General features: G+C 41.3%; 1 protein-coding gene across 1 annotated transcript; it reads left to right on the plus strand.

The window, feature by feature from the left end:
- The first annotated feature begins 5,766 nt into the window (after nucleotides 1–5,766).
- LOC124619539 (ornithine decarboxylase 1-like) lies at nucleotides 5,767–9,419 on the plus strand. The gene is made up of 8 exons (XM_047146005.1): nucleotides 5,767–5,875; nucleotides 6,016–6,112; nucleotides 6,322–6,398; nucleotides 6,533–6,705; nucleotides 6,813–7,110; nucleotides 7,724–7,975; nucleotides 8,088–8,296; nucleotides 8,417–9,419. Exons 1-8 carry the CDS (start codon nucleotides 5,786–5,788, stop codon nucleotides 8,649–8,651), a joined length of 1,431 nt encoding a protein of 476 aa, XP_047001961.1. The 5' UTR covers nucleotides 5,767–5,785; the 3' UTR covers nucleotides 8,652–9,419.
- The last annotated feature ends 7,836 nt before the right edge of the window (nucleotides 9,420–17,255 follow it).

Here is a 17,255-nt window from a genome sequence, read left to right on the forward strand (position 1 = left end):
TGATTCTAACTTTTTGAAACTCTGCTCAAGAATCATGTTGTAATAGGCGTTCGAATCACTATTTGGACATTACAAATAGTCGGTACTAAAGGGCGAAAACTGAGGTTAAGAAACTCTATACTGTATTTCGTATTAATTTGTCCACTTTCAAGCGACACTAGTAGGTAAACGAATGCTATGGAGACACAGGTAGCAGGTCAGCTGCTTTACAGGTGTTTCTATTGTACACTATGAATGAACTATACTATGTCACAAGTTGTTCTGGTTCCTCCCGTTTTTAAGCTTTTAAAGCAGCAGCCAAGAGGGAATAATAAGAGTGGACGACCGAGAACGAAGTGCTCGTATTAAAGAGGGTGTAAGACAAGGGTGTAGTCTTTCGCCCCTACTGTTCAATCTGTACATCGAGGAAGCAATGATGGAAATAAAAGTTCAGGAGTGGAATTAAAATTGAAGGTGAAAGGATATCAATGACACGATTCGCCGATGACATTGCTATCCTCAGTGGAAGTGAAGAAGAATTACGTGATATGCTGAATGGAATGAACAGTCTAATGAGTGCAGAGTATGGGTTGAAGTAAATCGAAGAAAGACGAAGGTAATGAGAAGTAGCAGAAGTGAGAACAGCGATAAAATATCAGGATCGACGGTCACGAAGTAGATGAAGTTAAGGAATTCTGCTGCTGAGGCAATAAAATAACCAGTGACGGACGGATCTAGGAGGACATCAAAACGGGGACCAGTAATGGCAAAAGGGGCAATCCTGGCCAAGAGAAGTCTACTAATATCAAATATCGGCCTTAATTTGAGGAAGAAATTACTGAGAATGTACGTCTGGAGTACAGCATTGTATGGTAGTGAAACGTGGACTGTGGGAAAACCGGAACAGAAGAGAATCGAAGCATTTGGGATGTGGTGCTCCAGACGAATGTGAAAATTAAGTCGACTGATAAGGCAAGGAATGAGTAGGTTCTGTGCAGAATCGGAGAGGAAAGGAATATGTGGAAAACACTTGATAACAAGAAGGGACAGGATGATAGGACTTTGGTTAAGACACGAGGGAATGACTTCCATGGTACTAGAGGGAGCTGGAGAAGGCAAAACCTGTAGAGGAAGACAGAGAGTGGAAAACATCCAGCAAACAACAGAAGACGTAGGTTGCAAGTGCTACTCTGAGATGAAGAGGTTAGCACAGGAGAGGGATTCGTGGAGGGCCACGTCAAACCAGTCAGAAGACTGATGACCCAAAAAAAAGGCAACTGGAGCATTGTAGTTCATTGACACCGATGGTGTACCGATGGTGACATTCTGTATTGGCCGGCCTAGAACGGCGCTGCAGTCTGGAACCGCGTAATCGCTACGGTCGCAGGTTCGAATCCTGCCTCGGGCGTGGACGTTCGTGATGTCCTTAGGTTAGTTAGGTTTAAGTAGTTCTAAGTTCTGGGGGACTGATGACCTCAGAAGTTAAGTCCCATAGTGCTCAGAGCCATTTGAACCATTTGAATTTAAACTATTCTGTATTACAGCTGATGACCGACAACGCGAGTGAAGAACTACCATAAAGATCAGATGGGACAAGTCTTGCACATTGCGTATAGGGACAGAAGCGACTCTAACTGGGGAGTTCAAAATGGCTCTGAGCACTATGGGACTTAACATCTGAGGTCATCAGTCCCCTAGAACTTAGAACTACTTAAACCTAACTAACCTAAGGACATCACAAACAACTATGCCCGAGGCAGGATTCGAACCCGCAACCGTAGCAGTCGCGCGGTTCCGGACTGAAGCGCCTAGAACCGCTCGGCCACCGCGGCCGGCTAACTGGGGAGTGCTAAAGGAGCCATACGCTAAGCACCCGATCGAATACTCGTTATTAATTCTTACCTGGTACTCAGAGCCACAATATTACTAATTTCGTTTCGCATATAAACATGGCCAACACATTCATTTTTATGAGCGGCAACTTTTTAAACACTTGTGGCCAGAATGTTTAACTCGGCCCTCCTACAAGCAGTTACGACGTTGGGAATATTCGCATCCGTATTGAATATAGACTTTTGTGGGGGGGAGGTAGCAAACGTTGTTGGCGGCAGGGCAGCCGAAACTGACGAACGGCAAGAACCTTCTCCAAGGCTGCACTCCTTCCACGCTGTCTCTAGTCGCCGATCAGCTTGCAGTGACAAAGTCATCCGATACCTCCTAATATCATGTCGAACCTCCTTTTGACCGGCCTGGTGCAGCGTCTCGGCTTGGCATGGACTCAACAAGTGATTGGAAGACCCCTGCAAAAATTTTGAAGCATGCTGCCTCCATAGCCGTCCATAATTGCGAAAGTGTTGTTGGTGCAGGATTTTATGCACGAACTGATCTGCGATTATGCCCCTCAAATGTTCGATGGGATTCATGTCGCGCGAATGTGAGTGGCCAAATTATTCTCTCGAACTATCCAGAATATTATTCAAACAGCGAACAGTTGTGGCCTGATGACATGGTGCGTTATCATCCATAAAAATTTCATCGTTGAATGGCTACAACTGGACTCCAAGTAATCATCGGTTCAGTTGGAGGACAGAATCCAGTTCATTCAATCTGTACACAACCCACACCATTATGGAGCCACCACCAGCTTGCACAGTCTCTTGTTGATAACTGCGCCAACCCTACCATCAGCTCACCTGGATCTATGGTTCCGTGAGGACTGCGCTACAGACGAACCCTACCATCAGCTCCTACCATCTGAAATGGGGTCTCATCTGACCAGACCACGAATTTCCAGTCGTCTAGGGTCCAACCGATATCGTCACGAACCCCAGAGAGGCGCTGCAGGCGATGTCGTGCTGTTAGTAAAGGCACTCGCAGCAGCCATCTGCTGCCATAACCCATTAGCACCAAATTCCGCCGCATTGTCCTAACATATAGTTCGTCCCACATTCATTTCTGCGGTTATAACACGTAGTGTTGCTTGTCTCTTATGACTGACAGCTCTACGCAAACGCTGCTGCTCTCTGTCGTTAAGCGCCATTGCGTTGTCAGGGTGAGACGTAATGCCTGAAATTTAGTATTTGCATGGGGGCTTAATTAAAAGAATTAATGAATAAATGCAATAATTTTAGTGGCTGTGTGACCGGTTACGAAGTCTGGTAACCGGTTGGCCCTGACTAGTATTAGCACGCAATCTGACTGCATAAAATAAAAATAAAGAATGACAAGGAATTTCCATTAACACAATTGATTAATTAAGTCCCCTGCAACTATAAAAGCTACGAGACAACAAAGCACAAGTGTAACTGTTTTGTGTGTGGTAGTGTGACTCAACGTACATGTATCTGGCTCGGTTCTTTCTCAACACGACAAATATTTTAAACGCCATTTACAATGAACCGATTGAAAAACCAGAAATACTATAATTGCACATGGAAACCAGAATTACAAGTCTAATAAATGAACACGAGCCAGATGCTTTGTTGACTGTTCCTGTGACCAAGAGGCATTGTCATTGAAGAAAACTGTAATACCTTTTTGCCTCATTATATATTGACGAAAATTTTCCATTACACCAATATCATAAATCAAAAGCCCATCTCCTTTCTCAAATACACTGTAACAATTTCAACTTTTTCCATCTATACATTACACCATCCAAACAGCATCTACTCTCTCGCCCAACAGAACAACAACTGCCCTCGACATCCTCTGAACTACTACTGCACCAGTGGAGGCGGCGGAATAATAATCTTTGGCGCAATCTCTGGCGCTGTGACTCAGTGTAGCCACCTTTCATATTGTCGGCACATTCTTGACACTATGAAATACTGAATACCCTAACGATTTACGAAATGAAATGTTCTATGAATCTAGCTCCTACTACCATTCCAGGTTCAAAGTCTGTTAATTTCCATTGTGCGGCCATAATCACGTCGGAAACCTCTTCACATGAATTACCTACATCACGTAGATGTAGAGACCTGAGTACAAATGACAGCTCCACCAATGCACTAGCCCCTTTATACCTTGTGTACGTGATACCACCACCATCTGTATACAAGCATTCCACTACACGATACCATGACTTATGTCACCTCAGCGTAGTGTTGTAAATGAAGATTCTACAAAATGGGTTTTAGTAGAAATCCTAAAACGAAAACAATGCCCCAATAATATTTTGACATTAGGGCATCCTGGATTCGCTTGTCAGCGTAACTTGAACGTCAGCTGAATCGCCAAGGTAATGCCCGCACTCAGGCAATGGAAAGCCAGGAACGTGTCTGCGTACGAGTATCATCTCAGAACTAAGGCAACAAGTAATAATTCATCGATTTCCGGAACCGTTACACGGCTAACCCGTCCTCCGAATCGACATCACTGTGAGCCCAGTCGTTATGCAACGACAACGACATCATATGATTTTTATCACCATTCTCACGGCTACTTAACAGTCTTGGTGGAAGAGATAGGAACTCCGTCCATTAATGATCACGTAGACCGACGGTGACACGGAGTAAAAATAGCGACAGTATCATACTGAAGTGTGGCTACCTGTGGAGAGTGGGAAAAACGTCAGACACGAGTACATTCTTGGACGAGTAACGCCACTTTCCAGATAAGATTTGTTCCCCACGGCCCATTAGCACGCTCTCCAGTGTATATAAGGCCACATTTGGTCTGGCGAAATCACCAGTGTCCACTTACGGACATCAGAAGACAGACGCTCTTGGAAGCGAATTTACTTTCGCCCAGCTATAAGACATCTTACGCCGAGACTGCACAGATAACTCTGTGAAGGGTGCAGAGTGGTTTGCCGACCATACTTTTACAACTAGTGACCAGATCACCGGAATCTCACACCAGTTGGCTGGTGTATGGAAATTACAGTTGACGGCCTTAGTGAATGTGTTCAAGAGCTTTGAGTGTGCAACCTGGGCTGCACATAAATGAGGTAAGTCACTTTTAATTTACAGCTCCCGTACACTCCTCCATACAAGCTTACATCTTAATTAACGATGTTCCACTGTAACACGGCACCCTTTGTCAAGAAGTACCGCATATTGCGCTGGTGTCACTGAAGGAGGTTTGTTGGATCACCGTACACCCATTTAATATCAATAAAAACCCATTCAAAGCTCTCTATTTTTGTTGCTTTGGGTTAATACCTTAACATTTGAAATTTTTCTAAGTGTTTCGAGTTTCCTTTAGTAGTGATATTAACATATGTATGGTAACGTTACTATGGAACTGGTAGTGTGTTGTGATGCAGAAAACACACTGGTTTAATGGCGATGATTGTTTGACAGGGTGCTGTAACCTGTGCTCAACTGCGTCAGGGCCCAGCTGCAGGTTTCTTCTTATACAAATCCAGCTGCAGACTGTACCTAAACGGTGAACCGCCTTGGGTACCACTCCTCTGACGGGCCAAAAGGAATCTCTCTTCTAATTTATTCTGCCTTCAAGTACAAATTGACTGAATCTAACTGAGGGCTGTTTCGTAAGTATTTTACCTCACTGCTGAATACTGTTACACATCCTTTTTACTTTGTGTGGTGTAGTAATGATAAACACACTCCTTGTGAAATTACATTAATTTTTGGTCGATGGAATACAAATACTTCTTTATTTTTGATAAGTCAATGAGACGTGTCTTTCCAAATTAATTATTTCAATACATGGCAGTCTATTGATTTTCTCTCTCTTTACAGTTCGCTTATTCCAGCCAGCTTTTCTTAAAATCAAATACTGATTGATCATACCTTCTCTCAAGTATCATCTACCACTGATTCAAACAAAATCCATCATGCAGCTGGGCAAACTTGATGAACGTATTCATGTCATGGATGCCAGTTCAAACGTCTGGAGCGTCATAAAGGACATTGCAGAGTCAGGAGTAAGTACAGATGCCTTTTAACTGTCATAAATAGCTTGTGATTCAATGAACTTTGATACGTCCGTTTCAATAGACATGTCACTGTCTCGGTAACTCCTTACGTGAATCCCTTCACACACATGGAATAACTTTTGTTTTAGGTTCAAGAGGAAGCATTCTACGTCTGTGACATTGGTGACATAATAAGCAAACACAAGGAATGGAAAATTAAAATGCCAAGAGTCCAGCCATACTATGGTATGTTTCCACTTTTCAGCAACATAGCAGTAGGACTTTGTATTCTCTAAGTTACGACTGAAATCAATTCTGTGAAGAATCTAATTTTCAAAATATGAAAGATATCACCTACATCAACTACAGCTGTCCTATGAAAAAGCTTTCTCCTATTATTAGCCAGTATAAAATAATTATGATAACACAGTTACTTACTCCCATTATTTTTGCAGCGGTGAAATGCAACGATAGCCTCACTGTGATTGAAGTACTGGCTGCACTTGGAACTTGTTTTGATTGTGCTTCAAAGGTGAGTGTACAATTGTATCATACCTGTTAAAAAAGAGGAACTTATTTTGCATTATTAAGTGTATAGAGGATACAATACAATATATGACAAACATACTAAACACTTTTTAGTAAATTCGTATTACTTTGTTACAGGCTGAAATTGACAGAGTTCTTTCTGTTGGTGTCGACCCAAGCCATATTATTTTTGCAAATCCTGCGAAACCTGCATCGCACATTCGCCATGCAGCGGCTGTAGGTGTTGATCTGATGACTTTTGACAGTGACTGTGAGCTCCACAAAATCAAGACCCTGTTTCCTACTGCCAAGTGAGTAAATGGAAATCAGAATCTACTTTCCATATTTATGGATACGTAGATTTCTCCCTTTCATAACATATTCGGTAACAACATTTTCCTTGTCAACTATGTTTTAGGCTGGTGCTACGTATCCGGTATGATGCTGCCGTCGCTCAGTGCCAGCTTGGGAACAAGTTTGGATGTGACCCAGACTCAGATGCACCACGCCTTATGAAACTGGCTCAGTCATTGGACCTAGACATTGTGGGCATCAGTTTTCACGTCGGCTCTGGCTGTGACGATCCACCAGTATTCTACAAAGCCATTTCTGCCGCTCGAAGACTTTTTGATCTGGGGTCAGCTCTAGGGTTCTCCATGAGTTTGCTTGATCTTGGTGGTGGCTATCCTGGCAACAAAGGTGCCCATTTAGATAAGGTAATGTTAGGAATTCTTAGCTCTCTTCTTACGACGCAACGCAAACCAGCATTTCTGACTGTTTTGTAATGGGTAACCCGTCTAAGCAGCTGAATTATCTTTCATCTCTTTTCTTCCCTAAGAATTTTTGAATTTATAACAATAGGCACTCAAAATACTACCTTAAAGCACCTATATAAAACATGTTATCTTTAAGATCATTTCTTCTCCTTATTTTTAGTTTCTTTGCTTTCGTAGCTCTTTACAATCAATTACCACACCTTTAGACTAATTTGTTTTCACACTTTTGGTATACATTTCTGGATAGTTGGAATGCTTATTCCATTTTCAAGCCACTTATCACTTTAAGAGATATGTTTGGCAAAGTCTGTCATTCTGTTACAGATATACGATTTTTGATAATGGGTTTTCATGGAGAAGTTAGGCACTAGTGTCAGTACTTTGATAATTCCAATCAAATTAATGCAATTTTAGTACATTGTGGGCATTTTATATTGCTTCCTGCCCACTTGCTGCATAATTCATTACGCAGTTTTCTGCCAAATAAGCTGGTGTTTGTTTATTGAGAAGGAATACTGTGCGATGTATTTCAAGGTTGTTTCTATAATTCCAGATTGCAGAGGTGGTGAACAGTGCCCTCGGCGAGTTCTTTCCTGAACCAGATGTTCACGTAATTGCGGAACCAGGACGGTATTATGTTGCCTCAGCATACACCCTTGCTACAAATGTTCATTCCAAGAGAGAACTTATCAACCCAAAGGATGGATCCATCACATCAGTCATGTACTATGTAAATGATGGCGTGTACGGCAGTTTTAATTGCATTCTCTATGATCACATGAAAGTGACACCAGTGCCTCTCAAAGTAAGTCAGACAACGTTCGTGTATTTTTTCTCATATGCCATATAACACCGACATAATTAAGAAATGAAAGGAAAAGTGATCATTGCTCTAACACGCGATTTTTCTTTTATAGGCAGCTGGACTTGAAATGCGTCAGTGTTCTGTCTGGGGACCAACTTGTGATGGCCTGGATCAAATAGTTGAATCTACTTTGCTGCCGGAGATGGATATAGGAGACTGGTTGATTTTTGAGAATATGGGTGCTTACACACTGCCTGTGGCGTCTCCATTCAATGGCTTCCCTGTTCCCAAAGTGCATACTGTGATTGACGTCCAAGGCTGGTAAGTAAGGTTTTTTTTTCCAGAATCTGACGGTCGTTGCAAAGATTCAAAATATCTAAATACGTTGCAAGATTCATTTGTTATTGTAACCTTACTTATTGTTTCTGTAAATCCATACAGGCTGCTGCTCAAAGACCGACTACCCATGATGGAGAATCATTTTGTCATTGGAAACACACCAGCAAATCTACACATGGGTCTATCCATAGATGGTCAAGGCAACATTGATGAGTGGGATGAAGTTCACATGCCTGTTTCATCTTCTGATGATGAGATTATGGATGATCACATGTCACAGCCAACTGTGGGCTCAAGCATCATATATCCATTCCTTCAGATGGGACAAGTCAATTAGGATCGGATGGAGGCGTCTCTGCACCTCAGTTACAAGAGATCATAACGTACTAGGTTATTTTACTCCTCGTTTGCAGAAAACGGAAAAAATTAGCTGTTTTCTTCTGTGGCTTTCTGTTTCTTTTGTGTGAAAATCTCACAGCATGTAAGATGATGTATCAAGTGACAGTTTTGTGTACTGCAGCTCAATGCCTGAAATTTGTTTAAGGGACTAAAACATGAATCTCAGAATAACTTAAAGTATAAAGGTTTCTCCAAAGTCTTTTCAGGTACTCAGCTGTCTGCCGAGCTATCATTACAAAAGCCCAAGCAGAATAGAATGTATGTATACACTCAATACCTGAATAGCATCTGCATTGTTGGAACCAGAGGAAACAAATAAAAATCTGTCACTGCCGTGTATGATGTGATTTTTGCCAAATGATAATTTGTTGTTGTAAAATGTGTAACAGTTTCAGTTTACTGAAACTCATCACATGATAACTTGGGTGCAGAGAGACGAAACAATTCCATAAAAGGATGTTCCTTTAATGACAGTTTCCTTCGAGACAGTTTTTCTGTTTAGCTTGTAATTAGAGGAAATACCACCTTAAGTAGCAGTTTCTAATATTGAGAACCTTGTCCTAGAAAGATGTTCAGTCTTTGTAAACTGTTATACTGTTGTCATATTCATAATGTTCTTCACGACCGAATACTGTAGCAAATATATTTGTCTCTAGTGCTATTTGAAGACGTAAGTTGAGGTATGGACACAGATGAGTTTATTTGGAAAGCGTCTTTGTGGTTGAATAAGTGAAGAGGCAGCATCTTCGCTTGAATTTGTGAATTTTTTATTTATTGTCTTTTATAATAAATCGAATTATTTAAACAAATATTTGTTATATTTTTCATTTACGCCATTATAGCCTAATGTCTACCATACAGAAGTACAACAAAGTAATTATCACAACGAGCGGCATTCTACAATTCTGCTGAGAAAATTTTCTATAAAATACCCCCGAGAATAGTGGTAGCAGGTTGCTAAGGGAGTGCTGCTGCATTAATGTTAAAATATTAGGGAGGAGTACTTACTAGGAGTTCAAAAGAAGAATTCAGTTGGAAAAGAGGCATTTGGATTGATTTTAGTAACAACACAATGAAATCAAACAATTAATTAAGGGACGGGAAGTGCACAAATGTGGAAAAATGACTAACTCCAGAAGCAATTATAATTGTATTGCATTTAGCTGGAAAAATGCAGCAGATACAGATGAGTATGGGAAAGGCAAGTCCCACATTGTGAGTGGTACTATCCTTGGCCTCACAACCAGAGATGATATCAAACAACACCGACACTTACATACCGAATATAATAATAGTTAATATGTAAATCATAGTCACCATCGGATCATTCGCATGCCACCTGATTTCTCCATGTAAGATAACTTCATAAATCAAATTAGATGCATCTTACAGAACAGTCGAATCCTTTGTCACACAATCGAGACTTCACACTGCATTTAAAATTACTAATATGCGTATCACAGATTAGATTAAGATACCTGCGAAAACTCAAGGTATGATGTCTGAACTGTAACTGAAACAACTGAATTGCATTGGCACAAAACAGTCTTGCAGCTAAATGCAATACAGTTGAGATGGCTATACTTCCTTGTTATAGAATTAGATGTCAGTTTGTAATGTTAAGTGGATATACATATTCTAAAGTTAAATTTTCATTGTGAAAGTTCTCAAAGATAATATCGTCAATATCTAATTTAATTTGCTTCTTTTCTTGTTTTTACATTTTGTTAATCATAGGCAATTTGGATTATGATTTTTCAAACGCTAATACGCTGTAACTATTGTAGTTAGTACAGAAATATGTATTTTTGTTTATTCTGAATTCTAACTGTTAATACCGCAAAGGCTTTCACAGATCATTAGCAACTACTGTTTCCTGCATTGCAACTCCAAAATGCCGCACAACAATCCAAAATGCTACACAACAGTTCTTATTGCTATACAATATTTACATCCTAAACATAACTTGGTACTTGTAACAATACGGTATAACATAACACTCCCTTTTAAGCGCTCTTAAATCAACCCTCCTCTCTGACAAACACTCTACTTCTCCACCTTGTTTCAAAGTTGGAGGGTAATTTGGAGCGTATTTGCATAAATTCATCAAGAGGCTTGTGGCTTTATCCAATTAGGTGAGGAGAATGAAGTTGCGGGGTTGTCACATAACTGTCACAAGATTTTATAGGATGCAGCTGCAATGGGCCGATTGTATAAGGTTAAGACGGAAAAACACCTCAGATCAAGCTTAACCTGGAAATCTGCGTTGTGTAAACCTTAATCCTAGATTATATCACCGTCAAGTCGCATCATATTTGAGTGGCGAAAATTCGCAGTTCAGAGTCAGGTTAAGCTGCAATCGTCAGTTTATGGTGTAGTGGCATTACGAAACATCGCTTTTGTTTTTAGCAAGTACAAATTGAAATAATAAAGGAAGTTGTGGTCAACACAAGAAATTGGTAAGTAAGTAAGTTATGTGACAACACCTTTCCCACACCACCCATGGTCGAAACACTATTTTTTGATGTGGAAGGTTAAGTTAAGGATATTACTGGCTTCTGCGTGTAAGTAATGATTAATATTACAAACGTTTGTGGGAGACAACTCGTAATTTATGTGATTAGTTCAGGGACATTTTATTGACACTTAGCCAACAGAGTGTGTAAGATAAATTCGAAATATTTGCAGTGAACAGTTAAGTATGGGACTTATGATAGCAGCCAATAACGATTCAGCATCTCTTATACACAGCCAATAAATTTTTTTTTTGGGTTTTGGGTTTGTTTACAGTAAACGAAAAAATAAAAAAAACGCCATGAAGAAGGTCACTTGCAATAGTGACCGAAACGTCAGTAGAATTACATACTGACAATGCGGTCACAAACGCAGAAAAATTTTATTGACTGTGACAATGGACACGGAAACCTACGTTTATATATTTTATGCATGTTCTCTCTTGGTTCGAGTAGCAGTAACTATGCAGTTCGTATTAAATTTTTAACTAACCAACTAATTTCCTTCTACTGTCATGACAATCCAACGTACGTTGATCAATAGAACACAAAATAGTTTTTAGCAATATAACGCTACACAAGTAACAATCCTTCAAATACTTCAGTCGCTCAGAGATTGTTTCGTGGACTGCAGTGTAAAAAATCTCATGTTTGGACACGTCAATTCTCGGAAATTCTTTTTTTCCATTTTTACAACTTTCTGTATTGTATTGGTCATAAAAATATTGTAACAATACCACACTCCATGTTGTTCGAGCGTTCTGTAGCCCTCCCGGGGAAAACTCTTCAACAAACCCACGTGATGTGAATTACATTGCTTCCTTTCGTTTACTTTACAGATGTCTGAGTATGAAGATGTGTCTGCTTAGGACGACGATGAGATCCAACAAGCTCCCCGCATGTTCCATGAAAGGGAATTAGTTGATATACAATTTAAGCTGAGGTTTCGCTTGGACAAAAATACTGTGCAGCAGTTTTAACTAAGGTTGAGAGAGGATCTGAGCCCGCATCTCGTGGTCGTGCGGTAGCGTTCTCGCTTCCCACGCCCGGGTTCCCGGGTTCGATTCCCGGCGGAGTCAGGGATTTTCTGTGCCTCGTGATGGCTGGGTGTTGTGTGACGTCCTTAGGTTAGTTAGGTTTAAGTAGTTCTAAGTTCTAGGGGACTGATGACCTAAGATGTTAAGTCCCATAGTGCTCAGAGCCATTTGAACCATTTGAGAGGATCTGCTGAAACCAGCCACTGACTTCAATGTGCATGCTGCTTTTAAGGTTACTGTTTTATGTTCCAGGAAGCTTTTTCAGATGGTGGTTAGCAACTTGTTCGAAACAGACGTAGAAACAGCTTACAGAGCTGACGTGAGGAAAATCCAACAATATTTTTATGAGATAACACGTTTTCCTCTTGTTTTAGGCGCTATTGACTGTACCCACACCATCATCAAATCTCCTGGTGGCGAAAGTGCAGAGATATTTAGGAATCGTCACGGGTGGTCATCATTAAACGTCCAAGCAATCTCAGGCGCTAACTACGATGTTGCAGTATTGTGGTTAGCCTACCGGGATATGCCCACGACAGCAACATTTTCGGAAATTCACGCGTACATGCTGAGTTGAAATTAGGAGAAATTCCAGAAGGGGTATTTCTAGGAGACAGTGACTATCAGGGTTACAGGTATTTGTTGAGGCCGGTACCCCGCGAAGAATCGCGGCTGAGCGAACCCGTAATGGGCCCACAAGAAAAGCAGATCTTCAGTTGGGAGAATGTTCTGAGTGGCAAACGACGATTTCTCTGTTTAAATGAAAGTAAATCGCGCAGCAGTTATTATAGTTGCAACATTTGTCTTGTACAATACACACTGACGGAATAAATTCGCAACATAAAGTAGGAGTTGTGCGACGTGAACGAAAGTTGGTAAGCGTATTTCTACATTTGAAAGATGATATCTATCAAATTTCGTGCCATCGCACAAGACTGGCGTTATTAGCGCCACAGTGAGGATGCAAATCACGTTGCGGTATTGTTTTCAAACTGATTAAAATGTGCTTAAGTTTTTATCTGTTGTTCTAATATGTGAACAGGAACTGAACTGCTCATTTACAACCTAATTGGTAAATCATTACAGCCTCTCATAAATGAATGAAATATTAAACTGGGTTCAGTGATGCAATATTTTTTGGAGCACGACTCTTTCGTCTGTTTGTTACCTTTACTTAAAAATAAGCATAAATGTTAATACATCCACACACAGCGTTACAGTATGAGAACACGTATTGCAAATTGTTAACACACAATAGGAGTTCGAGCAGTGGTAATATCTATTGTTGTTCCCTCAACTGTCTCGCGAAATTGTCAAATTAATACACAGCCATAGCTTACTGTTGTGGGCAGCTACTGTAAGTAGTTGCGTATCGCTTAAACATGTGCTGTGTGAGCCAAAGTTTGGACAAGCTCGATAATGCATTGAACGCAGCGGCGTATCGGGAAATCTCGAGCCCGTTCGAAAGCGTGTACCGTTTTCTCAGATCTAAAAAGAATCCATGTTTGCGTGTTGCGTATCTACCTATAATTAGAGGTTATTTTTAGTTCAAATTACGTTTTTGTGTGCTGTCACAGTTTATTATCTTAGTACAATATTGTTCTTACCAGCCCAGTGTAAATACAATCCCCTTTGTTTTCATTTTCATTGCCATCAACGAGAACAATATTTTCATTTCAAGTTACTGTCTCCTAGTTTACTGAAGTGAAAGAACTACAGCCTTCAGTGTTACTTGAATCTCTGTCAGAACGACATAAACAATATTATAAACTACATTTTACGCAGCAAATTCGCTCCAAAATATTTACACGAAAGTATTATAATGTTGACAGACCACTGCATGTCACTTCTGGATGAAAATCAGCATCATCATCGAAGGGATTACAGACAGGAAAAAATTGTGGTCTCGGGACTGCGATGAGTTCTGTCCACGTTCTGTGCCTGCAGGCCTCACGAAATTACCTCCTCCTGTATATGATTTTCAACCTTGAAAAAATTTCACTCTGTGTTTGCTCCAGTTTACACACCACATGGAATTCCATAAAGATGAAGTGTGCCGCAATAATTGTAAAGTGAGTCTTACGATTATACCTCGTCATGCACGAATGCTTTCTTGGTCATTTTCTTAATACACTGAAGCGCCAAAGAAACTGGCATAGGCATGCGTATTCGAATACAGAATACGGCACTGCGGTCGGCAGCGCCTATATGTATAAGACACAAGTGTCTGGCGCAGTTGTTAGATCGATTACTGCTGCTACAATGGCAGGTTGTCAAGATTTAAGTGAATTTGAACATTGTGTTATAGTAGGCAAACGACTGATGGGACACAGCATCTCCAAGGTAGCAATGAAGTGGGGATTTTCCCCGTACGATCATTTCACGAGTGTACTGTGAATATCAGGAATCCAGTACAACATCAAATCTCCGACATCGCAACGGCCGGAAGAAGATCCTGCAAGGACGGGACCGTCAACTCCGACATCGGACTGTTGACGACTGGAAACATGTTGCCTGGTCGAACGAGTCTCGTTTCAAATCGTATCGAGTGGATAGACGTGTATGGGTATGGAGACAACCTCATGAATCCATGGACCCTGCATGTCACCGGGGGCTGTTCAAGCTGGTGACGGCTTTGTAATGGTGAGGGGCGTGTGCAGGTGGAGCGGTATAGGACCTCTGACACGTCTGCACACGACTCTGACAGGTGACACGTACTGTAAGCATCCTGTCTGGTCACCTGCATCCATTCGTGTCCATCGTGCATTCCGACGGACTTGGGCAATTCCAGAAGCACAATATGACACTCCACACGTCCAGAAGTGCTACAGAGTGGCTCCAGGAACACTCTTGTGAGTTTAAACACTTCCGCTGGCTACCAAACTCCCCAGACTTGGCAACCACTGAGCATATCTGGGATGCCTTGCAACATGCTGTTCAGAAGAGATCTCCACCCCGTCGTACTCTTGCTGATTTGTGGACAGCCTTTCAGGTTTCATGGTGTCAGTTCCCTCCAGCACTACTTCAGACATTAGTCGGGTCCATGCCACGTCGTGTTGCGACATTTCTGCCTACTCGCAAGGGCATACGCAACATTAGGCGGGTGTACCTGTTTCTTCGGCTCTTCAGCGTATTTTCATAAACTTTTTTCAGACACCTTCAGTCACAATCTGTTTCGATGTTCTGCGAATTAGAGTCAACCGCAGTTTCTTCCCACGCCTGTACCTTGTCGGCTGTAGGCGCTTAATTCGTTTCTTTTTTGGCATTCCACGGTGTCTTCGGTTCGTCAAAAAAAGATTTCTAGTAGTAAATCTTTTTCGTATTAGGAGAAATTTAACTATCACTCCATTTTCTGTTTACTTCCTTCCGTCCTTGTAAAATGACACCTTCGATAATAAATGTTGTATATCTAGAACGCGAGATTATTATCTGCGCAATGCGCAGTGAAATAATCGTATCGGCAGCCGATTTTAGCCGTGCTGCCAAGCATGTTTCGTGCTAACTTCGATCAACAATGAACCGTCTTCGGCGGATCTTAGTTTAGTGTTATGCAATAGAGCCGAGTCCTGAACAGTTCTGGTTCTGAACTAACATCAAGTTTGAACTCCTGTCAGCGTTGTTCATATAATCGAGGACACTGAGAGCAGAAGCTTGCGGTCGGCTCCTAGCACATTGGCTGCTGAGACAACCCCTACCTCCTTCTCCCAGAGGAGCCAGCTTACAGCTTATTAAGGGAATGAACGTGTGATGGGTTAACTTGTCACGGAAGTGACACAAAACCTGATGGTGAATCGCTACAAGGACCAGGCACAGTGCCTTCGCTCATTTTTGTAAATAGTATTAACAATAACTACGCACAACACCGCACACCGATCAACACTATTCGCAACGGGTGCTTATTGTACGGTGCGCAATATCGTCACGCAGCTGATGTTGACAGCGACCCCAAACAATCCGGACCGTAGGGTTACCGTCACGGTTATGGATCTTCTTGTCCCGACACCCCGACATGATCCAATTTTGTCCCTATTTTGCAAAATACTGTTATCAGCTTGGGCCAAGTACTGAAGTAACGCTATATCTTAATGCAACAATTAAATGCAGCCTCAGTTAGTTTCATTTATGACAACAATTTTATGTTCACAAGGTCGCCTCAACATCCTGAACGCAAATGCCAACTGCTAAAAATAGGCAAATATTTGTTTTCTGTTCCCACACACAACGGTGGAAAAAGTATTTTCGCTGATGTCGGTCCAGTGGACAGATGAAAGAAATCGACTGCTGCCAGGGACTATGGAATCAGTCTTACAGTTCCGGTTACACTACAAGCTGACTTGGATGGAGTTTTATGAATACGTAAAAGGGAAAAAAGACTTGCTGAAAGAGGAGAATCTTTCAAAAAATATGATGTACTAACTACTTCTGCAGCAACAAAGTCCATGGAATTGCGTTCTAAATAAAAAGTAATTATATTAAATAGAATTTTTATTTCATTTCTACACCTCATCTCAGAGCGTCCCGACGAGATCCCTGCTACATGTGGCAGCCCTATCTTTACACCGTCCTATAATTCCGACAACATCGCAGCTACTTTTGTGATGCAGCCACCTTGTCTTTGAAATACATTCAACTGACAGCGCAAACACCTTACATATGGCAATCAGCGGATTCTGAAATGTGAAATAAACGAAATTTAGGCGCTTTTTCTTCTGAGAGGAAGAATGACTTACGAGCATCATGTAATTACAGTATTTTTTACAGTGCAACAAACATAGTGTGGTGTGCGTACTGTAAGACCTTCGGTACACACACCATCAGATTATTTGACTTGTCGCTCTAACGAAGTAGGCGAGTGTCAGCAATATGTCTCGTGGTCTTATCGTGGCGTGTTTATCTTCTGCCGTTAGGTCAGACGATAGAAATGCCACTTGCACGCTTAGAGTAGCAGATTGACGGTGACCAACTTTAAACAGAACTTGATTAATTTTCACA

This window comes from Schistocerca americana, chromosome 6 (genome assembly GCF_021461395.2).
Source record: "Schistocerca americana isolate TAMUIC-IGC-003095 chromosome 6, iqSchAmer2.1, whole genome shotgun sequence".
NCBI classification, from domain to species: domain Eukaryota; kingdom Metazoa; phylum Arthropoda; class Insecta; order Orthoptera; family Acrididae; genus Schistocerca; species Schistocerca americana.